At 53.4% G+C, this 27136-nt stretch overlaps 5 protein-coding genes across 5 annotated transcripts in view; 3 read left to right on the top strand and 2 right to left on the bottom strand.

Annotated features, from left to right (window-relative positions):
- col4a2 (collagen, type IV, alpha 2) overlaps positions 1-6145 on the top strand; it is a gene marked incomplete at its 5' end in the record, with an annotated part of 51076 nt that extends 44931 nt beyond the window's left edge. Inside the window, 15 exons of the mRNA XM_084478246.1 lie at positions 243-424; positions 698-761; positions 939-1013; positions 1150-1257; positions 1423-1530; positions 2013-2084; positions 2374-2499; positions 2644-2760; positions 2907-3068; positions 3190-3288; positions 3427-3573; positions 3678-3794; positions 3879-4070; positions 4343-4629; positions 4970-6145. Coding sequence (XP_084334372.1) covers positions 243-424; positions 698-761; positions 939-1013; positions 1150-1257; positions 1423-1530; positions 2013-2084; positions 2374-2499; positions 2644-2760; positions 2907-3068; positions 3190-3288; positions 3427-3573; positions 3678-3794; positions 3879-4070; positions 4343-4629; positions 4970-5224 — 2111 coding nt within the window. The 3' untranslated portion in view covers positions 5225-6145. The remainder of the gene's footprint in view (positions 1-242; positions 425-697; positions 762-938; positions 1014-1149; positions 1258-1422; positions 1531-2012; positions 2085-2373; positions 2500-2643; positions 2761-2906; positions 3069-3189; positions 3289-3426; positions 3574-3677; positions 3795-3878; positions 4071-4342; positions 4630-4969) is intronic.
- A 68-nt stretch (positions 6146-6213) lies between these two features.
- rab20 (RAB20, member RAS oncogene family) lies at positions 6214-10408 on the bottom strand. Its single transcript, XM_084478064.1, has 2 exons — positions 9654-10408; positions 6214-7359 (listed from the first exon to the last, which is right to left on the bottom strand). The coding sequence occupies exons 1-2, from the start codon at positions 9841-9843 to the stop codon at positions 6773-6775; spliced, it is 777 nt and encodes a 258-aa protein (XP_084334190.1). The 5' UTR covers positions 9844-10408; the 3' UTR covers positions 6214-6772.
- Positions 10409-11608: 1200 nt separating this feature from the next.
- On the top strand, positions 11609-19359 carry naxd (NAD(P)HX dehydratase). The gene is made up of 11 exons (XM_084478819.1): positions 11609-12442; positions 12545-13033; positions 13721-13829; positions 13926-13971; positions 14068-14156; positions 15436-15544; positions 16864-16914; positions 17023-17127; positions 17373-17493; positions 17591-17708; positions 18877-19359. The coding sequence occupies exons 1-11, from the start codon at positions 11935-11937 to the stop codon at positions 19025-19027; spliced, it is 1896 nt and encodes a 631-aa protein (XP_084334945.1). The 5' UTR covers positions 11609-11934; the 3' UTR covers positions 19028-19359.
- Positions 19360-19691: 332 nt separating this feature from the next.
- On the top strand, positions 19692-22927 carry ing1 (inhibitor of growth family, member 1). The gene is made up of 4 exons (XM_084478365.1): positions 19692-19840; positions 21160-21329; positions 21655-21803; positions 22028-22927. Exons 2-4 carry the CDS (start codon positions 21191-21193, stop codon positions 22670-22672), a joined length of 933 nt encoding a protein of 310 aa, XP_084334491.1. The 5' UTR covers positions 19692-19840; positions 21160-21190; the 3' UTR covers positions 22673-22927.
- A 527-nt stretch (positions 22928-23454) lies between these two features.
- Positions 23455-26819, bottom strand: ube2al (ubiquitin conjugating enzyme E2 A, like). Its single transcript, XM_084479011.1, has 6 exons — positions 26620-26819; positions 25646-25726; positions 25533-25558; positions 25170-25259; positions 24999-25087; positions 23455-24553 (listed from the first exon to the last, which is right to left on the bottom strand). The coding sequence occupies exons 1-6, from the start codon at positions 26661-26663 to the stop codon at positions 24425-24427; spliced, it is 459 nt and encodes a 152-aa protein (XP_084335137.1). The 5' UTR covers positions 26664-26819; the 3' UTR covers positions 23455-24424.
- Positions 26820-27136: the final 317 nt, after the last annotated feature.

Genomic DNA, 27136 nt, shown 5'->3' with positions numbered 1-27136 from the left:
TGACCCCTAGTCCAGGCACCAGCCGAACCCTGGCCCTGGTCCTGACCCCTGGTCCTGACCCCTGACCCCTGACCCTGACCACTGACCCCTGACCCTGACCACTGACCCTGACCCCTGGTCCTGACCCCTGGTCCTGACCCCTGACCCCTGACCCCTGACCCTGACCCCTGGTCCAGGCACCAGACGGACTCCCCCCCCGGGCTCCTTTGCCTCGTGTTCTTCTCACTGTGGCTCTTCCACAGGTCCAAAGGGCTATCCTGGTATTCCAGGGTATGAAGGACTTCACGGACATCCTGGAGACCCCAGCCATGTGAAAGGTTTCCATGGCAACCGGGGAGCAGAGGGTCTTCTGGGCCCCAAAGGAACACCGGGACTCACAGGAAACCGTGGAATCGGAGGCTTTGACGGGATGAACGGAAACCAGGTAAACTGGTTCAGTGACCGGTTTGACCCACTAAGACTGGTAAACTGGTTCAGTGACCGGTTTGACCCACTAAGACTGGTAAACTGGTTCAGTGACCGGTTTGACCCTCTAAGACTGGTAAACTGATTCAGTGGATCGTTGTTCCCTGGGATGATGAGGGTGAATGTGAATGTACTCACTTCACCACCAAGCGATTCACCGATCTTAAGGATTACGACCTCACTGTCATCATTCAGTACTTTTTGTAAGCTGTTATGTTGTTGACCTTTTCAGGGGCAGAAGGGCAGTCCTGGGGCCTACGGCGCCTCAGGGACCTTCGGCATGAGGGGCTACAAAGGTACGCCCTCCCCCCTTGGCCCTCCCCCTTAGCCCTCCCCCTCACCCCTCACCCCTCACCCCTCAGCCCTCCCCCCTCAGCCCTCCCCCCTCAGCCCTCCCCACACTCCACAGAGATCCACCAGACCAGACCCAGTGTTACCAATAGCCATCCCTAACTCTTCCCATTCTCACTCAGGGGACAAAGGCCAGCGTCTGGACCTTCCAGGCTCCCCAGGACTGAGAGGAGAGCTGGGCTTCTCCGGCCCGCTGGGTGAGTCCGGGCCTGAGTGACCTCACAGTCAGCCCTGTGGGAGGAGTCACGTCAACATCATCCATTAATGATCTGGATATGGACATTGGCTGGTCGAGTGTGAGACTGAAAGTGAAATGACTCTCCCTCATGACAGGCGAGAAAGGACTCTCTGGCCGCTCTGGAGACAGGGGCAGCCCGGGTTTCAACGGCATCGAGGGGAAGACCGGGGAGCCGGGTGATCCGGGAATAGGTGGAGCCACTGGTAAGGATGGATCCGCCTCTGCTGCCCCATCCCGGGAACGCTTGGACCTTCACCGTGGTCACTGGGAATGTTCTCAGGGGATAGCTTCCTCTGAGGTCCACCTTAAACTGGACTATGGACTCTATGCTTGTCTCCTAACCCTGGTTCTCCCCCCGCGGTCCCCAGGCTCCGACGGCCAGACGGGATCTCCCGGGACTCAGGGTCAGCAGGGCTGGTCCGGGACCCCCGGGGAGGCTGGGACGCCAGGCGTGTACGGCCTCCCAGGAGAGAAAGGTAGCGAGACCTTAAATAATACACACCGCTGCAGAGCCCTCATGACTCCTACACACACGATGATCTATGTCTATATACAGAGGCCTTAATGAATGATCTATGTCTATATACAGAGGCCTTAATGAATGATCTATGTCTATATACAGAGGCCTTAATGAATGATCTATGTCTATATACAGAGGCCTTAATGATGTATATCTATATACAGAGGCCTTAATGAATGATGTATATCTATATACAGAGGCCTTAATGAATGATCTATGTCTATATACAGAGGCTTTAATGATCTATGTCTATATACAGAGGCCTTAATGATCTATGTCTATATACAGAGGCCTTAATGAATGATCTATATACAGAGGCCTTAATGAATGATCTATGTCTATATACAGAGGCCTTAATGATCTATATCTATATACAGAGGCCTTAATGAATGCACTGGGCTGTCTGGGGTGTAATGCTGCTCTGGTCCTGTGCTGCAGGGTTCCCCGGCCTCAGGGGCCTCTACGGACTCCACGGGCTGAAGGGGCAGAAGGGGGTGACCGGGCTCCAAGGTACTCCTCTCAAGGTCTCCCGTCTGCCCTCAGGAGCTGTTTACTGTGTACTGATGGGCCCTCTACTGCAAAACCTGCACAGCCCAAGAGAAGTGAACGACTCCATTAGAGGAACGGATGCAGGCTGCAGTGTTTTGGCGTATCATTCTCTAGAGCGTGTTCCTCAGTGTTCCTCCCTGCATGTCCCCGTGCAGCGCAGCGTTTGGGAGAACTGGCGTTGAACAGACCGATTGATATTCCCGCTTTGACCGACCCCTGTATGTGTTCCTCTCTCACCGTCGACCGTCAGGCGTGGATCGATCTGGAACCCCCGGCGACCCTGGAGCCAGGGGGCAGAAGGGAGAGACGGGCGTGCCCAACAGCCAGCCCGGGGTCCCTGGGGTGGTCGGGGAGAAGGGCCCCCAAGGACCTCTCGGTAGGGCCCCACGCTGCATCGGCTGAACTGTACCGATGAGAGAAACAGTGAAGTGAACAGCGTCTGCTGACGCTGATCTAGGATTGTAGCATTTGAGTATAGGCAACCAAATATCCCATCATGCATTCTGTTTAATGTGTTCAGGGGATCAAGGCCAACCCGGACCCCCAGGGTTCCAAGGTCCCCAGGGCCAGGAGGGGGTCCCAGACGGACCGGGGCCCTCTGGGAGCCCGGGCTACCCAGGACCTAAAGGGTTGCTAGGTAAACACACTTTAACGTGCTCCTGTCCAATGAGAGACGTCTGATCAGGTGGTGATGGGATGGAGCCCAGACGTCCGGGCGGCCGACCGGTCACCGTATCCAGGGGACGTTTTTGTTTTTTTAACTTTGCGTTCCCCGTCCGTTAGGATTCCCGGGACCCAGGGGCATTCCCGGACTGGAGGCTCCCCCCGGGGAGAAGGGCGTGGCGGGGGAGTTCGGAGCGCCGGGACGTCCCGGTGCCAAAGGACTGAGAGGAGACCGGGGGTCGGCGGGGTACCGGGGGTACGGCGGGGAGACCGGGAGGACAGGTACGTCTACAGCCGCTAGAACCCACACAGACCACCCTGAGGAAGACGTGTTCCCAACGCGCACACAGCGGGACGGTTTGCATCAACACGTTGCTCAGATGTATCTGCTGGGGTCTGTCAGGGGTCAAAGGTGAACAGGGGCTGATGGGGGTACCCGGTCGGGCTGGTAACCAAGGAGACAGAGGACTGACGGGGCACAAAGGAACCCCTGGACCCACAGGTGAGTTCTGTCACTGCATGTCATGTGACACACACACATTACGAATGGTCCTGGTGCGCGGCGCAGTGAGGTCGCGCTCCTGGTTACCGTGGCAGCCCTGTCCTCCTTTGACCCCGGTGTCTTGGTGATTCCCTGCAGGGGTTCCTGGACTCCCGGGCAGCCCGGGCCCCCTGCCGCTCCCCCTCACCATCCCGGCAGAAAGGGGGTCCCCGGGACACCAGGGGATCCGCGGGCCGGGGGGGAACCCCGGGGAGCTAGGAGCACGGGGGCCCCCCGGAGATCCAGGTCAGCCATTCCTACAGATACTGTCGCAAACGCATCGCAGCGCCGACCCTTGACCCTTGACCCTTGACCCTGTATGACTCCTCACTCAAACTCTTCCCCAACAGGATTCTACGGCCCGAAGGGGCAGAAGGGAATGCCCGGGATCGGGGGCACGCCGGGAACTCCTGGGTACCGAGGGGAGGCTGGAAGGCTGGGCCACCACGGTCTGCAAGGCATGGAAGGTGAGTCCGGGGTTCTGAGTCCGTTCTCCCTCCAGACCCTGATATACATATACAGCACGTCTCACCCTCTGGTCTGTCTCCCAGGTCGCCGGGGGACCCCCGGAGTCCCGGGGTTGCCGGGGATGCCGGGCCGCAGCGTCAGCGTGGGGTACCTCCTGGTGAAGCACAGCCAGACGGAGCAGAAGCCCATGTGCCCGGTGGGCATGTCCAAGCTGTGGGACGGGTACAGCCTGCTGTACTTCGAGGGCCAGGAGAAGGCCCACAACCAGGACCTGGGTGAGTCCAGGAGCCCACCTACAGAACAGCCCCGCTCAGAGAGAAGGACACTTCTCTCAAAATCACTGTAATCCACATTTTCATAAAGTCAACTCAATGTATTAGCATTGACGACTGAAGAAAGGGTGAAGGCTGAGGATACCTTTTAACACACCAAGAGACACTTGATACATCAGTGCACCAATACACAACTAACACGCCCTCATCCACGCTGCTGCCTCCTATCAGCTGCGACTTTGCGTGGCTAAATCATTTGATTGGTCGATCCCCAGGACTGGCGGGCTCCTGTCTGCCGCGCTTCAGCACCATGCCGTTCCTGTACTGCAACCCCGGGGACGTGTGCTACTACGCCAGCCGCAACGACAAGTCCTATTGGCTGTCGTCGACCGCGCCCCTTCCCATGATGCCCGTGGAGGACGGCGAGATCCCGCAGTACATCAGCCGCTGCTCCGTGTGCGAGGCGCCGTCGGTGGCCATCGCCGTCCACAGCCAGGACGTCAGCATCCCGCAGTGCCCCGCGGGTTGGCGCAGCCTCTGGATCGGGTACTCCTTCCTCATGGTGAGCCCCCCTCCCCCCCCCTCCCCCGCTGTGAGGTGGCTAGTCCCTGGGGGGTGATCTGAGCCCCTTCCCCCCCCCCCCCCCCCACTGTGAGGGCGTTGGTGATCTGAGTCCGAGTTATAGCTCAGACCAGTACTCCGATGGGTTTGGACAGGTTTCCCATTCGTTGATAATAAATAATAAGGATTTTTTTTTATTTCATTTGTAAACGTAGAGGTGCTGTACAGAGCTCAACCACAACGCACAAGCAGAGCTACACAGTAACACACTCAGTAGAGGCTGCAGGCCTCCCTCTGTCCGCGGGCCGCTCACACCATGCTCTGTTCCCGTCTCTCTGCAGCACACGGCGGCCGGCGACGAGGGCGGCGGCCAGTCCCTCTCCTCGCCCGGCTCCTGCCTGGAGGACTTCCGCACAACGCCGTTCATCGAGTGCAACGGGGCCAAGGGCACCTGCCATTACTTTGCAAACAAGCACAGCTTCTGGCTGACCTCCGTGGACCAGTCCTTCCAGACGGAGCCCGCCTCGGAGACGCTCAAGGCCGGCCAGCAGCTCAACCGCATCAGCCGCTGCCAGGTCTGCATGAAGAACCTGTGAGCGCCACGGCTCGGGAGCAGCACTCACCGCAGGACAGACGTTGAAGACAGTACCTCTCTCCTTCTCCGTATCCATCGTCTGTGGAGCCAGGGGGAGCAACGAGACACCTTTACCAGCACAGCTCTGGCTCACAAACACAGGACTGAGAGTCTATGAGAGGCCGCACCGGTAGAACGGACCAGGGGGGCAAATCATGATCTTTTTTGAGTGTAATGTTCATAATGGTGCTTTCTTAATTTAATACCTCGACCACAATGTAACGTTTAACCAGTCTGCCTTCACAACAGCTGAACCTGGGCTGTGTGTCCGGCCCTTGAGTTACTCCTAACACACTCAGCGTCCAGGACGTCCCAGCAGAACCACTAACCCTCTTTCCACTGCTTCTCCTTTCCTCCACACTGTTTGACAAGTTTTTCTCCATTTTCTCCAAGTTGTTTTATAAATAAACACAAATCAAGTTTATTTCCATATTTTACACATTTATCCACCGTCTCTGAAATTTGTTTATCATAGGTTTAAGTTCATACACACATATATATGTATAACTATTTGTAAGACACAATGCACTGATTCTATGTCCTATATTTATATCGACTGAACAAGCTTGATTCTCTTTGTTTTCCTTGGTGCGTTCGTTGTGATTGTCACGTGACATTTTACCAGTTCAAATTCCAAGAGGTGGCTTAATAGATGAAGGCTGCAAAGTCTCCTAAAGCAAACAGACTAAAGTTCAAATTCAGCCCTAAACAAGGGGATCAGCCGTCCACACCGAACTCTTCCCCAAACCATTTCAGTCTCTTCTTACTACTTTGAGTAGGAACAGATTTGGATTCGTACGTTTGGGTCTCGTGTGTCAATCTTGTTCTGTGACAAATGCATTACATTGTAAAAGAGACTGATTAAACATAAGTTTTCTAATAATTTGTTTCCTGAAATGAATCCACCCACCTTTAGTCGTGTTCATCCACATTTGAGACAATAATGATCAATTATTTTAAAATAGAAATCTTTATTATCATAGCGTCTTAAAAAACAGGGATATGTTTAATTATCAAGTAGTGCAGATTGTGAGTCTCTGAAATGTAGGAACCGTGAAGGAACAAAGTTAATAACGACGTCAGCCTGTGTAAATCCAAAGCAACAGGACTTCAGACGACACCCACCCAAGAACCTCCAGAACAATTAGTGCCCTTAATGAAAGTCATTCACACATTGAAGGAACAAATATACTTTATAATAAACTCCCTACCCCCCCCCCACTAACCTCCTTTGGTCCCCAGGGGGGGTTCAGAACCCAGAGAGACCCCCCAAAACGTGGACTGGTCCTTCACACTGTTGTAAAACAACTAAATCGATTCTTTAAATAACTCTGCACTGTGTGCGTGTGTGTGTGTGCGTGCATGTGTAATGTGTGTATGCGTGTGTATTGGCATGAAAAAAAACAAAAGGACCATGTTCCAGCAGGCGGTCCTGGGGGGTGTCCAGGGCAGCTGGGGGGGGGGGGGAGGGGGGGGGGGGGGTCCAGGGCAGTCAGTAGGGTCCCGGCCCCTAGCAGCAGCCCCTCCTCTTGCCGGGGGGCTCGCAGTAGTCCTCCAGGTCCACGGTGGGCGAGCGCTGGTTCTCCGTCCTCTTCCTCAGGATGGAGGGCAGCACCAGGTCGAAGAGCGTCTCGAACAGCAGGTCCACGTTGTAGCCCGTCCGGGCGCTGGTCTCAAAGCACATCCGCTGGGCGGGCAGGCTGCTCCTCTCGTCCAGCCCCTTGTAGCGCAGCACGCGACCGTACAGCGCCGCCGCCTCCTCGGGCCCCACCTGCCGCGGCGGGGAGCCGGGGGAGACGGGGGAGACGGGGGAGGCGGGCGGGGTGGGGCAGGCCGAGGGGACCCGGGGCCCCGTCCCGGCCTCGCCGCCCTCGGCGGGGCCCTGGGGGTCGGCGGGCAGCTGGGCGTGGGGGTCGGTGAGGTCGGCCTTGTTGCCCACGATGGCGTAGATGCAGTCGTGGTTGGCGGTGTCCGTCAGGGACAGGAAGCGCTCCTCCAGCTCGGCCAGGCTCTGCCAGCTGGTCACGTCGTAGGTCAGGATGACGGCGGCGGCGCCCCGGCAGTACATGGAACCCAGGCCGTGGAACTGCTCCCGGCCTGGTGCGGGCACAGGGGGGTGGGGTGGGGGGGGGGGGGGGGGGACACACACACAGGGGACATGGACCAATGAGATCAACCCCTCAGAACCCCGCGCAGCACGGAGCAGAGTCCACCCGCCCCACCTCCACCCGACCCTAGAGGTCAGCGGTCCGCTCAGAGGCCTCCGCCGTCCCGCTAGAGACCTGGGATCTGATCAGAAACCATCCTTGGGTGGTGATGACAATAGTTGTGCAATGTGACTCAACTCTAACCTACCAGAGCCTGGGGAGCGCTGAACAAATCGCCCTGCGGACGCCATGTGACTCCCGCACGGCCAGGCTGTGACGCAACGCAACACTCTGGAGCCAAGGCATCACGACAGAGAAGGAGAGCTCCATTTTAAGATCTAGGCTATCTGCCATAAACGGGGTGGTGGTGGTGGTGGTGTCGGTGGTGGGTGTGGGGTGGTGGTGGGTGTGGGGTGGTGGTGGTGTTGCTGGTGGTCGTGGTAGTGGGGGTGGTGTTAGTGGCGTTGGTGTTAGTGGTGCTGGTGGTGGTGCTGGTGTATGTGTTAACCATAATGCTGTCAGTTTTTGGATGCATTAAGCGTTATGGTGAACCCAAAAGAAAGATACTTTTCACATTCAAACAAGATACACGCTATCTTACCGTTTTAAAGAAGGTGTTTTTAAACAGTCAAGACTTATGAGTTTTGCGTCAGGCTTTTCCCACTGGCAATTGGAAACAAAGAAGCTTTGTTGCTGAGATATGAAAGCTTGTAATGGAAGCACAAAGCGAGGGAAACGTCTGCCTTCTCTCTGACATGAGAGCAGCTCTGTGTTCCCTTTGTTTATTCAACCCAAGACACAACGAATAAAAGCCTGGAGACATGAGGATCTGTGGGGGTTCAGAGACATGAGCCTCTGTGATGGTCTACTGAGTCCATGAGGCTCTGTGGGGTCCACTGAGTCCATTAGAGGCTCTGTGGTGGTCTAGAGACATGAGGCTCTGTGGTGGTCTACTGTGGGGGTCTACTGAGTCCATTCGAGGCTCTATGAGGGTCTTATATTACTGAGTCCATGAGCCTCTGTGGACTACCACAGGGGGTCTTACTGAGTCCATTAGAGGCTCTATGAGGGCCTTACTGAGTCCATTAGAGGCTCTATGAGGGTCTTACTGAGTCCATTAGAGGCTCTATGAGGGTCTTACTGAGTCCATTAGAGGCTCTATGAGGGTCTTACTGAGTCCATTAGAGGCTCTATGAGGGTCTTACTGAGTCCAACATGAGACAAAAGAGGAACCACTCGATTTGTAGACCTGAGAAAGTGCTGACCTGGGAGTTTGTGTGTTGGTTGAGAAACGAGATGAGATTGTAACGAAACAATCGGGTGGTGTGTAATTACTCATTAGCATTAATGTGCAGTATTAAGATAAGGAACCAGTAGCTGAAAACCAGCGGCCGTCCTCCCACCAGAGGAGTGGTCCTCCCTGGGAGCCAAGGACATGTGAGTGTGGGAAAGGTTACGGCTGTGGAGTCATGGCTCTCTCCCTCCTGAAGTCATGTGGCTGATAAGAGGAAGCAGGCAGCCAGCTGAACCCAGCCAGCTCAGTCCAGTCAGACCATCAAACAAAACAAAACAAACAAAAACACAGTTTGAAGTAAGAACCGAATCCGAGTTCCAAGCGTCTGATCTGGGGGAACCAGAACCTAAAGCGAAGACGAGGTCTGGGACTGGCTTCTGTGACCCTGAGGGGCCGTGTCATCAGAGGGGCCAACGGAGGGACCGTCCAGTGTTCTGATGACACACCGTGACATGGGGCCAGTGATTACTAAATCGAGTAGTTCCCATCGTTGGTCTTACATGAACACACATAGGCCTACTGTATGTCGAACCTTTTCCCCACCATTTGACTGTGCGTGTCGTTATTCACACATTTCATATTCAACTAACATCTTTAGTAAGGTCCTTAAAGTACGCAAGATTAACACATAAAACACGTCAACGATTTGTATTTATTTTCAGAAGGAACTTTGTGTAAGGTGGTTAGTTGTAGAAAAGCACAGTTTAGAACTTGGAGTTGTGATGTTGTCCTGTGAGGACCTGCTGCTAGGCTACATGCTACCGATGGACAGGACCGATATTACCGAGCTGGGTGTCCGACAGGGAGACGCGGCGGGGGCCAGGTGAGCGGGTCACGAGACGCAGGGGGTGAGTTGATACACAAGGATCAAAGTTCAGATCAGAGCCCATGTAACGTTGAGATCCGAGCTCATGTAACGTTGAGATCCGAGCCCATGTTGAGAGCCTTACCTGCCGTGTCCCAGATGGAGATGTTGTAGGGCCCCCACTGCTTGAGGTAGAACGCCCCTCCGACGGTGCTGATGGTGTCTCTGAACCTCCGCTCCGTGTACCGGTGGAGCAGCGAGGTCTTCCCAACGTTCATGTCCCCCAGGATCACCACCTTCACGTCCGGCTTCTTCATCTTGGAGATCTCAGGCATCGTGAAGAAATAAAGACCGCTTCAGATCGCTTCAGATCAGTTTAGATCACGTCAGATCGCTTCAGATCCCCTCACTCCCTTTAACTGGCGTGAGCAGCGGGACTGGATCCAAAGTCCTCCCTACTCGGCATAGTGAGGAGCTCAGGAGACGAGGTGCTGCTGGTCGCTCCTCACTGACGGAGTTAAGAAACGGGAAGCGACGCGATCTGCAGACTGTTGCCGCACGGAGGGCTGGAGACAAGGAGGAGCTCCCTGGCTTAGTTCACTGGTTTTAGTTCCCTGGGTTTAGTTCCTTGGCTTTAGTTCCCTGGGTTCAGTTCCCTGGGTTTAGTTCCACAGGTTTTGTCCCCTGGGGTTTAGTTCCACAGGTTTAGTCCCCTGGGGTTTAGTTCACTGGGTATAGTTCCCTGGGGTTTAATTCGCTGGGGTGACCCGAAAGCTGGGGGACCCGGGGCTGGGGGGTCCTGAGACGAGCTGTTATCAGACAGGTGACTGACAATCAGGTCCATATAAGAGGAAGCTCAACAAACGAGTCTCATGACCCTGAACACATGGGCTTCCGGTACCGTACTGGGAACAAGATAAGGGAAACCTTCTGGACTTTTTTTATTGAACGAAGCTGATTTTAATTCGGAATAAATCAACCATCGTACAAACTGAGTGATGAAATCGAGTCGTGTGTGCTCACATCGCCAGAGCGTCCTGTCTAGAAGGAGAGAGGGTCTAGCGTTCCCACGGTCTACCGCAACACAACTTTCGGTCACTTAATTCCCCTGAGCTGTGAACCCCTATTAACAGTCCAAGAAGAGAATAATAGGATAAAGACCGGATAAATGTGGCGCTTTATGGGGGGGGGGGATTTAAAACGTAATAACGCAATATCCGAAATACGGAACAAAAAATTATATCCCTCCACTGAAAGTCCCTCCCTCTCTCTTTCGCCAAAACGCCCCTTGTTGACATCCGGTTCCGGGGGTTCCGCGGTGGGATGAACGCTCGGTAACCGGTTAGCCTGCTGAGCCTGAGCTGGACTCAAATGCTCATGATCAGGAATATTATCGCTCTCTTTCCAGCGTTTACACGCAGTATGAGTTTAGGTAAGAAGAACCACAAAGAGTGCCTGTCGGATGTAGCGAGTTTGTCGTTGATGTTTTGATCTAACGTTAGTTCGGGTGGATTATCGACGGCAACATGCCGCCGGAGACTCAGATGGTCGTAGTTTGCGTTCTCACTGGGGCGCTTTCGATCCTTATTACGTTAGGATGTCTGAAGGAAACAGGTAAAGTCCACATAGACACACGAGTCATTCAACAGACCATTACAAACCACTGCCAACATAAACCACTGCCACCATTATAAACCACTGCCAACATTACAAACCACTGCTACCATTATTAACCACGGCCACCATTATAAACCACTGTCAACATTACAAACCACTGCCAACATTATAAACCAGTGGTTTATAATGGTGGCAGTGCTTTAAAACCACTGCCACCATTATAAACCACTGCCAATATTATGAGACCACTGCCACCATTATAATCCACTGCCAACATTATGAGACCAATGGCAACATTACAGACCACTGCCACCAGTATAAACTAGTGTGCCCCTCTTCAGGGCCGACACCCCACGGGCTATGTTAACACCCCGCGGTGTTAACGTGCTCTAGGAACCTGCGGTCTCCTCGGTGTTAACGGGCTCTAGGACCCTGCGGTCTCCTCGGTGTTAACGGGCTCTAGGACCCTGCGGTCTCCTCGGTGTTAACGGGCTCTAGGACCCCGCGGTCTGCTCCTCTGGTTATGACTGACAACTGATCTCAGGTCAGTTTTTCTCTGGATGATGAACCGGGAGGTCGGCGGGCTGGCGGGTCCAGAGCCGGCGTAATTACGGATGTGTTAAGCAAGCATTTTGCTAATGACGTCGACGACATTCGGGTTAGCGTTTGAAGAGTTGGACGAGATCCGCTCATTATCCTGAAGTTGAACGATAACCACACAATCATCACAATAACTATTAAAGGAACGAGCAGATGGCGCCGCTCCGCAGCTCGTAGTGAACGGAATCAGAGAGCCGCCGAGCTCCGGGATGCAGAACAACACGACGCGGGGGTTCCTGTGGTCGGACGTGGAGACGCGGACCTTGCTCACCATCTGGGGCGAGCAGGACATCCAGGTGGCGCTGGACGGACACTTCCGCAACAGCTTCGTGTACCGGGACGTGGCCCGCCGGCTGGCCGCCACGGGGTTCGAACGCACCCCCGAGCAGTGCCGGGTACGGATCAAAAGTCTGAAGAGGCAGTTCCTATTGGCCAAGGAGGGCAACATCCGGAACAACGGGCAGTACCACAAGATATGCAAGTTCTACGATGCCATGGAGAACATCCTCAGCAACCGGCCGGCCCTGGACCCCCAGGAGTTCATGGACAGCGGGACTGGGGGCGACGACACCGCTGACTGCCTGGAGGAGGAGGGAGAAGACCCCCACGAGCCCTACTCGGAGGGCGACTTCCACAAGCCGGCTGAGACCGAAGTAAAGTTGGAGTACCCGGCGGTTCCCATCCCGATCCCCATCAAAGTGACCGTCGGGAATAATGGTAAACACGACCACCACACTGACGCCCCTGACAGACACGCTGGTTAACCGTCCTCCGTCCATAGCTGGTTCTCTAACGGAGGCCTCCTGTCCCTCTGTCCAGGCAGCTCTGTGCGTCCTCACCCCAGCAGCCAGCCCACCAGCACCTTGACCTCCAGCACCCTGACCTCCAGCACCCTGCCCTCCATCCGGGCCAAACGGCCCAAGAAGCGCCGCGTCAGCTTCCCCCTGGAGAAGCTGATGGAGCAGTTCCTGGAGCAGAGCGCCCAGGCGGAGGAGGGCTTCTACCGCGTGGAGGAGCAGTGGCTGCAGGCGGAGGACCGCCGTCGCGAGGCGGAGCACGCCCGGGAGCTGCAGACGCTCCAGATGCTGGGCCAGATGTTCTCCAGCATCTCCTCAGCCCACCCCCAATCCGCAGCCTCCTCCCACCGGACCGAGCCTCCCGCGCCCCCCCGGGCGTTCCCCAGAGGCTCCGCCTCCCCGTCCGTCCCCCGCGGCCCGCCCACCAACCTCAGATGGACCCCCCCCCACCCGACGGCCGACTGGCCCCCGCAGCAGAGCCAGCAGCTCCCGTCAGACCCACAGGCGCTAGGTACAGGCGCTAGGTACAGGCGCTAGGTACAGGCGCTAGGTACAGGCGCTAGGTACAGGAGCTAGGTGCAGGCGCTAGGTGCAGGTGCTAGCCTCTGTCTGGAGTCTGGAGACGGTGTGAAGAGAAGGAGGAACCGTAACCCAGAGGTCCGGCTGAGTGCAGCCCCCCCGTCTGCCAGCATCCTGTTGGTGTTGGGGGGGCACCTCAGGGTTTGGGACCAGATGCTGTCAGGCTGGGCTGTGGTCGTGGTCTCACTCCGTACCGTACCAGTAGGGCTGCTCGATTATGGAAAAAATCATAATCACGATTATTTTGGTCAATATTGAAATCTCGATTATTCAAACGATTATTTTTGAGTTTGAAAACATTGCATTTATTCATAATTTCTCTGCAAAAAAAACTTTGTAAATGAGAACTTTGAAATTTTCCCTTAAAAAAATACACAAAATGGTCAAATAGAAAATAATGTCCATATATGTATCTAGCTGCAATTTCTATAAAGAAAAAAAAAATTATATATAGATTATATTAGTTTGGTGATCGTTTCACGCTAAAATCGATATCACGATCAAATTTGATAAATCGCCCAGCCCGCGCAGGCCCAGTGGAGAGGACATTGGCTCCACCCTGAACATCCTGTTGTCTCCTCGGTGTGTGAGCCTCCCTAACCCCCCCTGTCCCCCCCAGGCATGGACGAGGAGACCCTCTCCCTGGTGAAGACCATCGTGCCCGCGCTGAGCTCCAAGAAGCACAAGGGCCAAGATGGCCGCATCGGCATCATCGGGGGCTGTCAGGAGTAGGTGGTCCATCAGGGTTTAGGGGGTCCGTCTGGGTTGAGGGTCATGTGGACACAGGATCAGACCGAGCTAAACGTTGCCTCTCATGTGTTCAGGTACACCGGAGCTCCGTACTTCGCTGCCATCTCTGCACTGAAAGTGGTAAATAATACACTGACCAGCAACCATACTGTTACTGTCTCTGATATGTAGGTCCCACAGGCAGCTCATAGTGACGTTCCTCTGGCTCCTCTCTAGGGTGCAGACCTGTCTCACGTCTTCTGCACCAGGGAGGCTGCGACCGTCATCAAGTCATACAGTCCTGAGCTCATCGTCCACCCAGTCCTGTAAGTATCAGCCTCTCCCAGTGGTGGTGGTGGTGGTGATAGTGGTGAAGGTAGTTGTGGTATTACTTGTAGTAGTGGTGGTGGTGGTGGTAGTAGGGGTAATGGTGGTGGAGGTTGGTATCATTGGCACATCATCAAAAAACCAAGCCGAAGGCGGAAAGTAAGGGCACGACACACATCACATCTGCCTCAGTACCTCCACATGGTCACTGGGATGTGACCCAGTAATGTAGGTAGGGTATACCACAGGGCTCTCACTGGAGCAGGCTGGGCTCTAGTCCTGGTTCATGGGTATGGAACGCAGATCAGTTGTGCAGCTGAGGGTGGTTCCACTTCAGGCTCTGTGAGGACTCATGTCTCAGCCTGCTTGCCTGCTCGCGTGTTTAGATTCTGAATCATCAGCTTCCTACAGCCAGCAGAGAATGGGAGGGCCCATAGCTGGGCACACCTGAGGTTGGGTTAGGACAGAGAAGGCACACAGCTCACCTCAATCAAACCCTTTGAACCTCTCCTCACATGGCACATTTAAAACGGTAGAGATGTTTCCTCCGTCTGAACGAGAAGGAGAGACGTAGAAAGCACTGTCAGGACCCGGTCTGGAGGGGGTGTACACTACGCTCTAGAATCTGGATCTACATCTAGATCTAGACGTAGATCTAGATCTAGACGTAGAAGGGTTCTCAAGACAGAAGCCAGTCAGTGCTGAGCTCTAGGTCTACTCAGCTATGATTATGTGATTTCTAAGCCTTGCAATTGAATTATTAAACGTAATTAGAGCATTAGAACAGTTTAATGTGAACTGGTAAACAGTGGCCTCTAGGTCTCCACTCATCCTCAGAGATCATGGTTATCAGGGATGTGTGGTGAACCTGAAACCGGTTTTTCACGTCTAACCAGGCTGAGACCAGTCTGAACACGGGCCGCGACTGTAAACCAATTCGTCGGTTCATCTAGATACATTGCAGATTCAAAAGGGTTGAAGGAACTAGATGTTTCAGGACAGTGATGAGTGGTCGACTCCAATCAAGTGAACACACAGATGTGATGGCTAACATGCTACGTTATGTGAAGGCTAACATGCTATCTATGAAGGCTAATATCCTATAAGTGAAGGCTAGCATGCTATGTTATGATATGGCTCATATGCTATGTTATGAAGGCCAACATGCTATGTTATGAAGGCTAACATGCTATATTAAGTGAAGGCTAACATGCTATGTTAAGTGAAGGCTAATATGCCATGTTATGAAGGCTAACATGCTATGTTCTGTGAATGCAGAGACAGCCCCAACGCCCTGGAGGAGATTGACAAGTGGCTGCCCAGACTGCACAGCCTGGTGGTCGGACCGGGGCTGGGGAGGGACGAGGCTCTGCTGAGAACAACCAAGGCACGCACAGTACACACACTGATACACACACTGATACACCATCTCAATACGACTCAACACGCTACTTCATGTTCCAGGCGTATAGGTGGCGCTGTTTTAGTTTTAGAAATTCACCGGAAACCGTCACTCAAGTAATAAAGCGTTAACGCAACCCCTTTGATCGTCTCAATTGGCGCACGCATGGCTGTTGTTTGTTTGTAAAATGTGGCTTATGTGGTTGTCCATCAGTCTTTTTTTCTCAGAGTGGTGGCACAGGAGCATAATATTTTGCGTAGTGGTGGGCCGTTATCGGCGTTAACGTGCTGCGTTAACGCGAGACTCTTATCGGGCGATAAAAAAAATATCGCCGTTAATCTATTCTCAAAGTTGAACTAACCAGAAGCTGAGTGTTTAATAAAATATACTGTCCATAATCGCGCCATATGCTGGAGACAATGTAGCAATGATAATAGAAACAACTTGGGTGAGCGATGACACGTTTTGGGTTGATCGTGACATCAGAGCGTCAAAATAGTTGGTGTTGTTGTTGTTGTAATAATCCAAATCTTCCTCCGAGCTACCCGCCTTGGTACGGCGGTAGGCGGACGCGTACCAGCCGTCTGCCGTCAACGCCGCCGCCCCGGCTGCCGCAGCGCGCACCGGAGACGAGCGTGCCGTGGACCTGTAGCGAGAGCACGTCCCGGCGCTGTTATATTTTCCCGCGTTTGAGTTTGTGATAGTAAGCGTGTAGTAAGTTATACTAGAGTTTGTGATGCATTTTGGAAACAGGAGATGAGCCCCTGGTCTAATGCGCCACCTGGCTTGAGAAACCCGTTCTCAAAGACTTACTTTTAGTCATTATTTAGGTAGCACACACATATTATGAATGCCTTCGGCAGAATTCAAATGAGCCATTTTAATATAGATTAATCTAGATTAATTCCAAGATTAATCAGGTTACAAGAGGTTACGCTCGAGGGGTGTGGCGATGACATCATCGAAACGCAAGTATGCGTTTTGGCCGTCCAGACGAACACTCAAGGGCTGCGTTTGCGAATTTATTCACCCTGGGACCTGGTTTCAGAAAAGTCCGTTTGCATGCGATGCGTTTACAGGATTCGTTTGGACAATCGGCCAAAACGATGCAAAACATCTGCGTTTTAACCAAAAATCGGCTCAGTGTGGACGGGCCCTAATACACACAGTGATACACTGATACACACAGTGATACACTGATACACACAGTGATACATCTATACACACACTGATACAACACTGATACACTTCTGCTAAACTCATGTAATGTGAACGGCTATGACCTCTGTCATCTCTCCCTCCAGGAGGTGATTGAGAAGTCGAAAGCGAGAGATATTCCAATCATCATCGATGCAGTGAGTACTGATGTAAAGATCAGATGTCAGATCAGAGGTCAGATCAGCTAGATAGCTGCCGGTGTCCGTTTGTCCGTCTGTGTTCATTCATTTGTTTGTTTACAACAGGACGGACTATGGCTTGTTGCCCAGCAACCATCTGTCATCCAGGGATACCAGAAGGCCATCCTCACCCCCAACTTTATGGAGTTCACACGGCTGTACGAGGCGCTGGTGGGTCTCTGATGATGTCATGCTTGCCCTCTGTGATGATGTCATGCTGGCCCTCTGTGATGATGTCATGCTGGCCCTCTGTGATGATGTCATGTGACCCTCTGTGATGATGTCATGCTCCCTCTGTGATGATGTCATGCTGGCCCTCTGTGATGATGTCATGCTGGCCCTCTGTGATCATGTCATGCTGGCCCTCTGTGAGGATGTCATGTGACCCTCTGTGATGATGTCATGCTGTGTCTCAGCACCAGGAGCCCCTGGACGGCAGCGACCGGCGCCGCAGCGTGCTGCAGCTGAGCGTCGCCCTGGGCAACGTGACGGTGCTGCTGAAGGGGGAGCAGGACCTGATGTCAGACGGCCGGAGAGGTGAGCGCCACGCAGACGGGGGGGGGGGGGGGGGTGCTTCTGGGTAACGGCCGTCTGTAAGGAGGTGTCATGTGACCGGTGTGTGGTTTTGTTGCAGTGCTCTCCTGCAGCCTGCGGGGCAGCGGGCGGCGGTGCGGGGGGCAGGGCGACCTCCTCTCGGGGTCTCTGGGGGCGCTGGCCCACTGGGCCTTCAGCACCACTCCTCATTCCAGAAGGTACCGGGACACTCCGCCAGGCACTGGCTCTACCACCGTGTTAACGGGCGTGTTTCAGATCAAGCATGTGCTGCGGCGTTGCCTCGCATAACATAATGCATGCTGGGATAAAAACGTCGGAAATGCTGGTGATACGTTCCCTATGCGACATGTCACATGACTTTAAAAACCTGCGGGAGCTCCAGGGTAGAGGCCGCCTCATACCTCCGGATCCGGACGAAATTCGTCCGTCCGTACTAAATGTTGTCTCCAGGACAACCCGGTTTCAGTGTTATGGATGTTACGCAAAACAACCTCTAGAGGGCAGCGACTGTCGTGTATAAAATGACCGGCATCGACAATCGCAAACATGGTATCTGTAGAGGAGGTGATTTTGCTCTGTGTCATCCGGCACAAAGTGTACGCGGCGGTGGCATGTGACACCCCTCACCAACCTGCAGATTCTCTGTTCAAAATTTAAATTAAAAAAAGTTTTATTGACATGAAAAATATACATTTGCATTGCCAAAGCAGGTGAACAATAAAATAATAAGGTCAGGTATATAGTATAATATAAGTATAAAACGTTAAAAACAAAATATATATACATCAGATATCATAGGCCTACTATTCTCTCTCTCTGTTTTTGCAAATGGTTGGACTTCTGCCTCTGCTGCCGCCTCGATCTCCGGTGGTATTGCTCCGGTTCGTCCGGAGCACTCCAGATTCATAAGCTCAGAAGCGACGGACCCACTGACAGACGAAACGACCTCCGGGACCGGATGAAAGCGTCCGTATCCGTATTTACCGTAGGGTGTGAATGGGCCTTTACTCCCTCCGTCTGCTTCTCTGTGCATATGGTCTCAAATAAACGCGGACATAAGACACTCCCCTCAACGTATCAAAACGTTGCCCTGGTTTGTTGGAATTACCGGGTGGAATTTTCCACGTGAGAAATGACCTAACTCCTTTCAAAGAGGAATGCCCTCTCCCAAACTACGCTTGTTCAAACTACGAGACGCGTGCCTGTGTCCGTCTTGACGCGGTGGGAACGTGACGTGTTTCTGACTAGTTCCGGCGCATGTTCTCAAGTCTCGTGCGTGCGTGCGCTCAAACGCAGATGATCTGAAACACGCCTTTTGTGATAAAGCATGAAGCATGGGTGTCAGTAACGGTTTCCTCTCCCCAGCGTGAGCCCCACCCTGCTGGCGGCCTTCGGCGCCTGCGCCCTGACCAAGCAGTGCAACAGCCAGGCCTTCCAGAGCCACGGCCGCTCCACCACCACCTCAGACATGATCCAGGAGATCGGCCCGGCCTTCAGGAAGCTCTTTGAGAGCTGAACTCACTGCTGCGTTCTTCAACCAATGTTTTAAGACGCTTTCGGTTAAGCTGTCGTGCAAACACTGTCTACATATGAAAAACACTGATTCTTCTCATGGATAAATTGTGTGTGCCTATAGCTAGATGAGTAAAGTTGTCCAAAGACCTCTTAAATCTTTTTAGATTGGCTTATACTGTATGGGCGGAGTGAGTTAGAGCAGTGTGACACTATATTATATACTATATTATATACTATATTCTGTGTGTTAAACCAGCCGTTTGTCAAGAAAGAACATGTAAAAAGAGAAATTATTAGTAAGTTACTCATATAAAAATTTCCAATAAATAACGATTACAATTTGTCTAATTTATTGATTTTCAGTCTCCCATACACAACATCCTCATGCAGTTATATTATATTATATTATATTTATGTAATGCGCCTGTTCCGCCACAGGGGGTCCATCGACCTGTGTATTCAAATCATTCAACTTGATTGACAAGCTTTACTATTTTGGTGTGTGGTTGTCTTTTTACAAATAAACATAATTGCGTGTTTTGAATTTAAAAAGGATTAGATGTGAACTCTCCTAGGGTCCAGTCTGACGAGGATCACCAGCCTACTACACGTCCCTCCCGGAGCATGCGCAGTAGGGCCCGTTAGCAGTAGCAGCACGCTAGCGATGCTATGCTAGCAGCACAGTGCGCCTCGGGTCGGTCAACTAGCGCGGGTTAAAGCCACTCAACCCTCCACTAACCCTCCACTCGCCCCCCACTCACCCTCACCAGGCCCCGCGACACCCCCCCTCCGGAGCAGAACCACGGACCGTCAGGTAAACTGAGCCGTCCGTCTGTCTGTCCGCCAGGCTGCTGTCTGTCCGCTAGCTGCACCAACATGATGACCAGACCGCTACATGTGGTCCACTGGGTGCACTGGTCCGGGTGATGTGGTGTACATGAATAATGTCGGCTGATCTGTGACATAGAGCAGGTTTTGTGTGTGTGTGTGTGTGTGTGTGTGTGTGTGTGTGTGTGTGTGTGTGTGTGTGTGTGTGTGTGTGTGTGTGTGTGTGTGTGTGTGTGTGTGTGTGTAGGGTCAGACAGGGTCCAGTCCATCAGGGTTTGCTGTGGTTCTCCGTTCGTGTTGTTGTTGACTCCGGTTCGTTCTTGGGCTGCACAATAACACGTCATCAGAGTCTCCTCTGATGTTTCTATGGTTTCGTAACATCCGCTCACTGCCCTGTTTCTCTACATATGTGCATTTATGGTGCTTAACTGGAATAAGCCGTAAAGCTTACGGCTGCTGCTTAAATGCCCATTAACAAATTGAATGCCTGAATCCACGTGTTTGATTATATCTTACGGTGGTTTGTTGTACTTGATGCTGGTTTGCTGTACTTGATGCTGGTTTGTTGTACTTGATACTGGTTTGCTGTGATTGATGCTGGTTTGTTGTGCTTGATGCTGGTTTGTTGTGTTTGATGCTGGTTTGTTGTACTTGATGCTGGTTTGTTGTACTTGATACTGGTTGGCTGTGCTTGATGCTGGTTTGCTGTACTTGATGCTGGTTTGCTGTACTTGATACTGGTTGGCTGAGCTTGATACTGGTTTGTTGTACTTGATACTGGTTGGCTGTACTTGATGCTGGTTTGTTGTACTTGATGCTGGTTTGTTGTACTTGATGCTGGTTTGCTGTACTTGATGCTGGTTTGTTGTGCTTGATACTGGTTGGCTGTGCTTGATACTGGTTTGTTGTACTTGATGCTGGTTTGTTGTACTTGATGCTGGTTTGTTGTACTTGATGCTGGTTTGTTGTAATTGATACTGGTTGGCTGTACTTGATACTGGTTTGCTGTACTTGATGCTGGTTTGCTGTACTTGATGCTGGTTTGCTGTACTTGATACTGGTTTGTTGTACTTGATACTGGTTGGCTGTACTTGATGCTGGTTTGTTGTACTTGATGCTGGTTTGCTGTACTTGATGCTGGTTTGTTGTACTTGATGCTGGTTTGTTGTACTTGATACTGGTTGGCTGTGCTTGATGCTGGTTTGTTGTACTTGATGCTGGTTTGTTGTACTTGATGCTGGTTTGTTGTACTTGATACTGGTTGGCTGTACTTGATACTGGTTTGCTGTACTCTATGGTGTTCAGGTGCGGCGGTCAGGCTGAATAAAGGCCTGCCATGCTGAACCCCACCAATGGGGACCCCGTCCACGTTGTGGCCAACTATGTGGAGGAGTATCTGGACCTGGTGGAGTCTCTGCCCTTTGACCTCCAGAGGAGCGTGTCCCTCATGAAGGAGATTGATGCCAAATACCAAGGTGGGCATTAATGACATAGCATTATGTTACTGATATAAGGGGACCAGGGATGGTTGTTCTCTGAGTAGTCAAACAGCAGTCCTAACGTTCTGCGTGGTCTGACTACCACACTGTTTAACCCTCACCTTGTGTTGTTACTGATAGAACTGTTACAACGCCCCCACCCTGTCTCCCTGACCCTGGTGTCTGTGCTGCTCTCCTCACTGTCCCTGACCCTGGTGTCTGTGCTGCTCTCCTCACTGTCTCCTGGTGTCTGTGCTGCTCTCCTCACTGTCTCCTGGTGTCTGTGCTGCTCTCCTCACTGTCTCCTGGTGTCTGTGCTCAGACGTGCTGAAGGAGCTGGACGAGGCGTACGAGCGCTACAGACGGGAGGCGGACCCCCTGCAGCGGCGGCGACTCCAGCTGGCCATCCAGAAGGTCCTGATCCGCAGCCAGGAGCTCGGGGACGAGAAGATCCAGATCGCTGCTCAGATGGTGCGTGATGACCCCCCCCCCCCCCCCGCCACCCCCCCCGGTCCGACCTCTGACCTGTCAGCCTCTAGAGGGGGCGTGTCTGACATGAGGTCACCTGTCAGCCTCTAGAGGGGGCGTGTCTGAGGTCACCTGTCTCTAAAGGGGGCGTGTCTGAGGTCACCTGTCTCTAAAGGGGGCGTGTCTGAGGTCACCTGTCTCTCAAGGGGCGTGGTCTTGTGTTGCAGGTGGAGCTGGTGGAGAACCGCACGCGGCAGATGGACTGGCACTCGGATCACCTCCACTCATCCCAGGAGAGCCCGGAGAGCCACGCCCCTCCCCCCGTCACCGTGGCCGCCGCCACGGCCGCCATCTTGTCCCCGGCGGCGTCGGTGACAGTGACGCCCGGGAAGGCGCCGCACCACGACAAGCGGCGGGAGGAGGCCCCGCCCAGCGCCGGCGCCCTGGACAAGTCCGGGGGGAAGCGCTCGCGGCGGCAGAAGAACGGGGATCCGCGGGACAGCTTCGGGGGCGGCGGCGGCGGCGGCCTGGAGCACGGCGAGGACGCCGGCGCCTCCCGGGAGAAGCGGGCCAAGACGTCCTCCAAGAAGAAGAAGCGGTCCAAGGGGAAGTCGGAGCGGGAGGTGTCGCCCCCGGACCTCCCCATCGACCCCGACGAGCCCACCTACTGCCTCTGCGAGCAGGTCTCCTACGGCGAGATGATTGGCTGCGACAACGACGAGTGCCCCATCGAGTGGTTCCACTTCTCCTGCGTGGGGCTGCACCACAAGCCCAAGGGCAAGTGGTTCTGCCCCAAGTGCCGGGGGGAGAACGAGAAGAGCATGGACAAGGCCCTGGAGCGAGCCAAGAAGGAGCGCTCCTACAACAGGTAGCCCCACCGACGCTTTCACTTTGTGTCCATTTGTATTTTTGTATCGCCGTTGGAGGAACGAGGACTCCTGGAAGAACCTATTTTTATGAACGCCACATAGCTACTTCCTGCTCACGTTTGTATTTGAAGTATAGACATAATGTAACCGCAACCTGCATGTTTCCACTGTTCTACTTTTACGTACCCATGGTTATGTTTTGCAAAGTTGTATCATGCATGCAACATCATCCTTGTTCCTACTTAATAAAATACTTCACCTCTATCTTCGAAGTCATGGGCCAATTATGTGTTGAAATTAACCCCATTGTGACATGGTGGTCGTCTGTTGTTGGTCTACTACTGGAGACTTCAGTGCTGAGGTCGGCTGGCCAACGCTGATCTGAGCCCCTCAGACAGTGTACAGTCGGTTATGGAGTGATAGAACTCATCCTCTACAATAACTCCTTAAAGGTGACATATTATACCACCAGGTGGGAGTGATTATCAGTTACAAGTGGTTTTGAAAATCTGCCTCCAACATCACAAGTGAGCGTGTCCATCTAGATGTGTGACGGATAGATGAGCAACGTTTGCTACAGTCCACTGGGTAGGCTGGTGGACTGATCTATCCAGCACACATCTAGGTGGACACGCCCACCTGTGATGTCAGAAGAGGCAGATTTCCAAAACGGCTTGTAACGGCTAATCACTCAGACCAGGTGGTATATGTCCCCTTAAATACTGTTTTGGGCTGGCTACCACATTTGACAAAAACTATAAAAATGGACCAATTGAAAGAAAGACTAGAGTGAATTTGCCTTTTTATTTACACGTGCTGAAAAATGACATGAGTGAGAGCAGAGAGCTGCTGTACATGAAGCCAGACACACGTGGCCGTATGTACACCAGTACTGACTCTGCATGGAGCACACAACACAGCAAACACACGCCTGGAGAGGAGCCTCATGGATGCCCCCGTGTTTCAGAGCCCGTCTGTCCGAGGGAACCAATCAGAGCCCAGAGAAACGCCTCTGGGATAAAACAACTACAGACCAAAAACCTGTTGGATGGAGACCGAGCCGTCTTCACACATCCTTAAACGTTTCCATGATGAGTGAGGAGTCGCAAAACATCACACAGGCCCAAAACCGTCCTTAGGGACCAAACTAATTCAGAAGGCAAACGGAAACCCCCCTGACCAATCACAAGAGGGCGAAAATCAAAAGGGTTCTGTGTTGAAGAGGTGAGACAGGGGAAGGAGAGGGTAAAGAGCAGAAAGCTTCAAATCAAAAAGGTGTGAGGGGGGGGTCCACTAAAACCTGCAACACACACACACACACACACACACACACACACACACACACACACACACACACACACACACACACACACACACACACACACACACACACACACACACACACACACACACACACACACACACACACACACAGCCCCGGGGGCAGCAGGTGGTCAGCAGGCGGTCAGCTGTCCCTCCGGGGGGGGGGGGGGGGGGCAGCAGGCAGTCAGCTGTCCCTCCAGCAGGCGGTCAGAAGGCAGTCAGCTGTCCCTCCAGGAGGCAGTCAGCAGGCGGTCAGCTGTCCCTCCAGCAGGCGGTCCGCTGTCCCTCTGGAGGGGCAGCAGGCAGTCAGCAGGCGGTCAGCTGTCCCTCCAGCAGGCAGTCAGCTGTCCCTCCAGCAGGCGGTCAGCTGTCCCTCCAGCAGGCGGTCAGCTGTCCCTCCAGGAGGCAGTCAGCTGTCCCTCCAGCAGGCGGTCAGCTGTCCCTCCAGCTCTGCTCCACGATGGCCGACACCCTCTTCTCGTACTCCCTCTTGTTCTCCTGGTACAGCTGGGCCGCCTGGCTGTTGGCCGGGCTGTTGGGGTTGGGCTCGTCCAGCAGCGACTGGGGGGGGGCACAGCGGGGAGGGGGGGGTGAGAACACATGATCACTGTAAACCACTGAAACCACAGATGTCCCCATACCATTTTTTCCCTCCTGATTCCGGTTCCTGAACTTGGGTATCGGCCGATGGCGAGTTTACACCCATACAGCGTCTAGCGTGGTGGCTCCTAACAGACCTCGTTCTTAGTGGAGGGTTCTCTTACCATGACAGCGATGTAAAGTCGGTTCACTTACTGTCGACTTTTTTTTTTTATTATTCAGAACTAGATAATTGACATTTATAATGTAGAATTATAATAATACATTTGTATTCCTCTAGTTTAGTGTGAGGAGGAGGCTCCTCCCATACCAGGCTTCAGGGCCTGGTATGGGAGGAGCTTCAGGGCCTGGTATGGGAGGAGCTTCAGGGCCTGGTATGGGAGAACCTCACTGAAAGACGTCGTACCTGGATGGACGTGAGGATGGACGATACGTCGTAGGTGGGACTCCAGCGGTTCTGGAGGATGTCTAGGCAGATGCTGCCGTCTGCGTACACTAGGAGACACAACGAGAACGTCACGCTACACATTCAGGAGGAGGACGTGAACGGGGGGGGGGGCTGAGGGGGGGGTCCTACCATTGGGGTGGAACATCTTGGAGACGAAGCGCACGGTGGGAGGCTTGTTGGGGTACTCCTCTGTGAACTCCACCGTCAGCTTAAACGTCCCTGGGGGTGGAATGGAGATCAGGTTTAGTGAGCGGCGACCGGACCACTCAGACCCCAGCCACACCACACTGTCCCTCCATCCTTTAATGACCTAGCCCACCACATGAACTCATTATCAATGGATTAAATAATGGACCAAAGATGGAGATTAATGCAACTATCGCTGGATTAATCTGAAGGATTAACACCATGACGGATCAGAACCCCTCCACCGACGAGAGGGTTCATGTTGACCGGTGAGGTCTTTGAGGTCGACCAATCACAGACACTCACCGTCCTCAAAGGGGGTCCCCTCCGGCCTGTGGGAACACAAACACACCCCGTTCAGTTCATGACTCTGTTACAACTGACATCACTTCCTGCCCTGCGAGGCCCCGCCCTCGTACCCGAATATGACGGCGTTCCACACCATGATGTTGTTCTCCGAGGGGGCTCCGCTCACACCGGCGGGGGGGTCCTCCTGGAGCCTGAGGAACCACAGAGTGTTATTACAGTACAGGCACAGGAGGCCGTCCTAACACACACATTGTGTTTATGAGGACCGTCCTAACACACACACATTGTGTTAATGGGGACCGTCCTAACACACACATTGTGTTAATGAGGACCGTCCCATCACACACCTTGTGTTAATGAGGACTGTCCTAACAGACACACATTGTGTTTATGAGGACCATCCTAACACACACACTGTTAATGAGGACCGTCCTAACACACACACTGTGTTAACGAGGACCGTCCTAACACACACACATTGTGTTTATGAGGACCGTCCTAACACACACATTGTGTTAATGAGGACCGTCCTAACACACACATAGAACTCTGCTGGTTCTGGACACTGAACCGGTTCCACTGGGATGTTTACATGCCGGACCAGTTCACAACACTGAGGACCCGGCCTCAGTGTTGTGAACTGGTCCGGCATGTAAACATCCCAGTGGAACCGGCCCAGAGAGAGGCTGGAGGGGGAGACACATAGAGAGGCTGGTGGGGGAGACACAGAGAGAGGCTGGAGGGGGGGACACAGAGAGGCTGGAGGGGGAGACACGCAGACACCCAGTACACAGAGCCTTTGGGTTAACTTCAGACGGAGAGCCGCTCCGCCAGTGAACCTTTAAAGCCCAGCAGTCACAGGCTAGCAGGCTAGCTAGTTAGCACCGAACAGGGTCTTAACCCCAGCCCCATCTCATCTACTAACCCCAGCGGGACGTCACTCACACGACTCTCCGATGGAAGAATCAGCTGAGAATGTCGACGCCGGACAAGTTCGGTGTCGCTAGCTCCGAGCTAGCCTAGCGTTAGCTCCGAGCTAGCCTAGCAGCGCTAGCTGCTTCTGACACATCAGCCCCCAGCTTACCGTTTAAAGTCCCTCATGAGCCGTCTTCTGGCCGGGGTCGACATGGTTGTAGCGCCCTGGTCCCCGAGGGCCCACCGCTCGCTGTCTGGTATTAATACCGGGTTATAAGATCTGTCTGGTATTAATGCCGGGTTGTAAGATCTCTTCTACCACATCGCAGCCGCCGAAACCCGATCCCGTCCGGGTGTAGCGTCGCTCTGTGGCCGCGGAGGGCTGGCGGGGCAGACCACTCCACCGCGGGGGGGGGTGAGGGTACCTCAGCTGTGGACCATACGCACCTTACATCTACCGCTGCAAGAAGGGGGCGATGTCGAGTTTTTAGGCCTTTACGATTAATGTATACAACTCTTCGGATGAATGTGTGTGGTTTGTAGCGCAATATAATTCCTATTAGTCTAGATTGGCCGGGAGCGGTTAGACTGACGTGAGATCAGAGGACGGGATCACGGTCTGGCCGACAGGTGACCCATTGTTCAACTGTTGACATCTTTACATTCACATGTGTGTTAACGATATT

This window comes from Micromesistius poutassou (assembly GCF_964030765.1).
Source record: "Micromesistius poutassou genome assembly, chromosome: 14".
NCBI classification, from domain to species: domain Eukaryota; kingdom Metazoa; phylum Chordata; class Actinopteri; order Gadiformes; family Gadidae; genus Micromesistius; species Micromesistius poutassou.
Note: the sequence above shows the minus strand (reverse complement) of the source record. Positions and strands in the feature narration are given on the sequence as shown.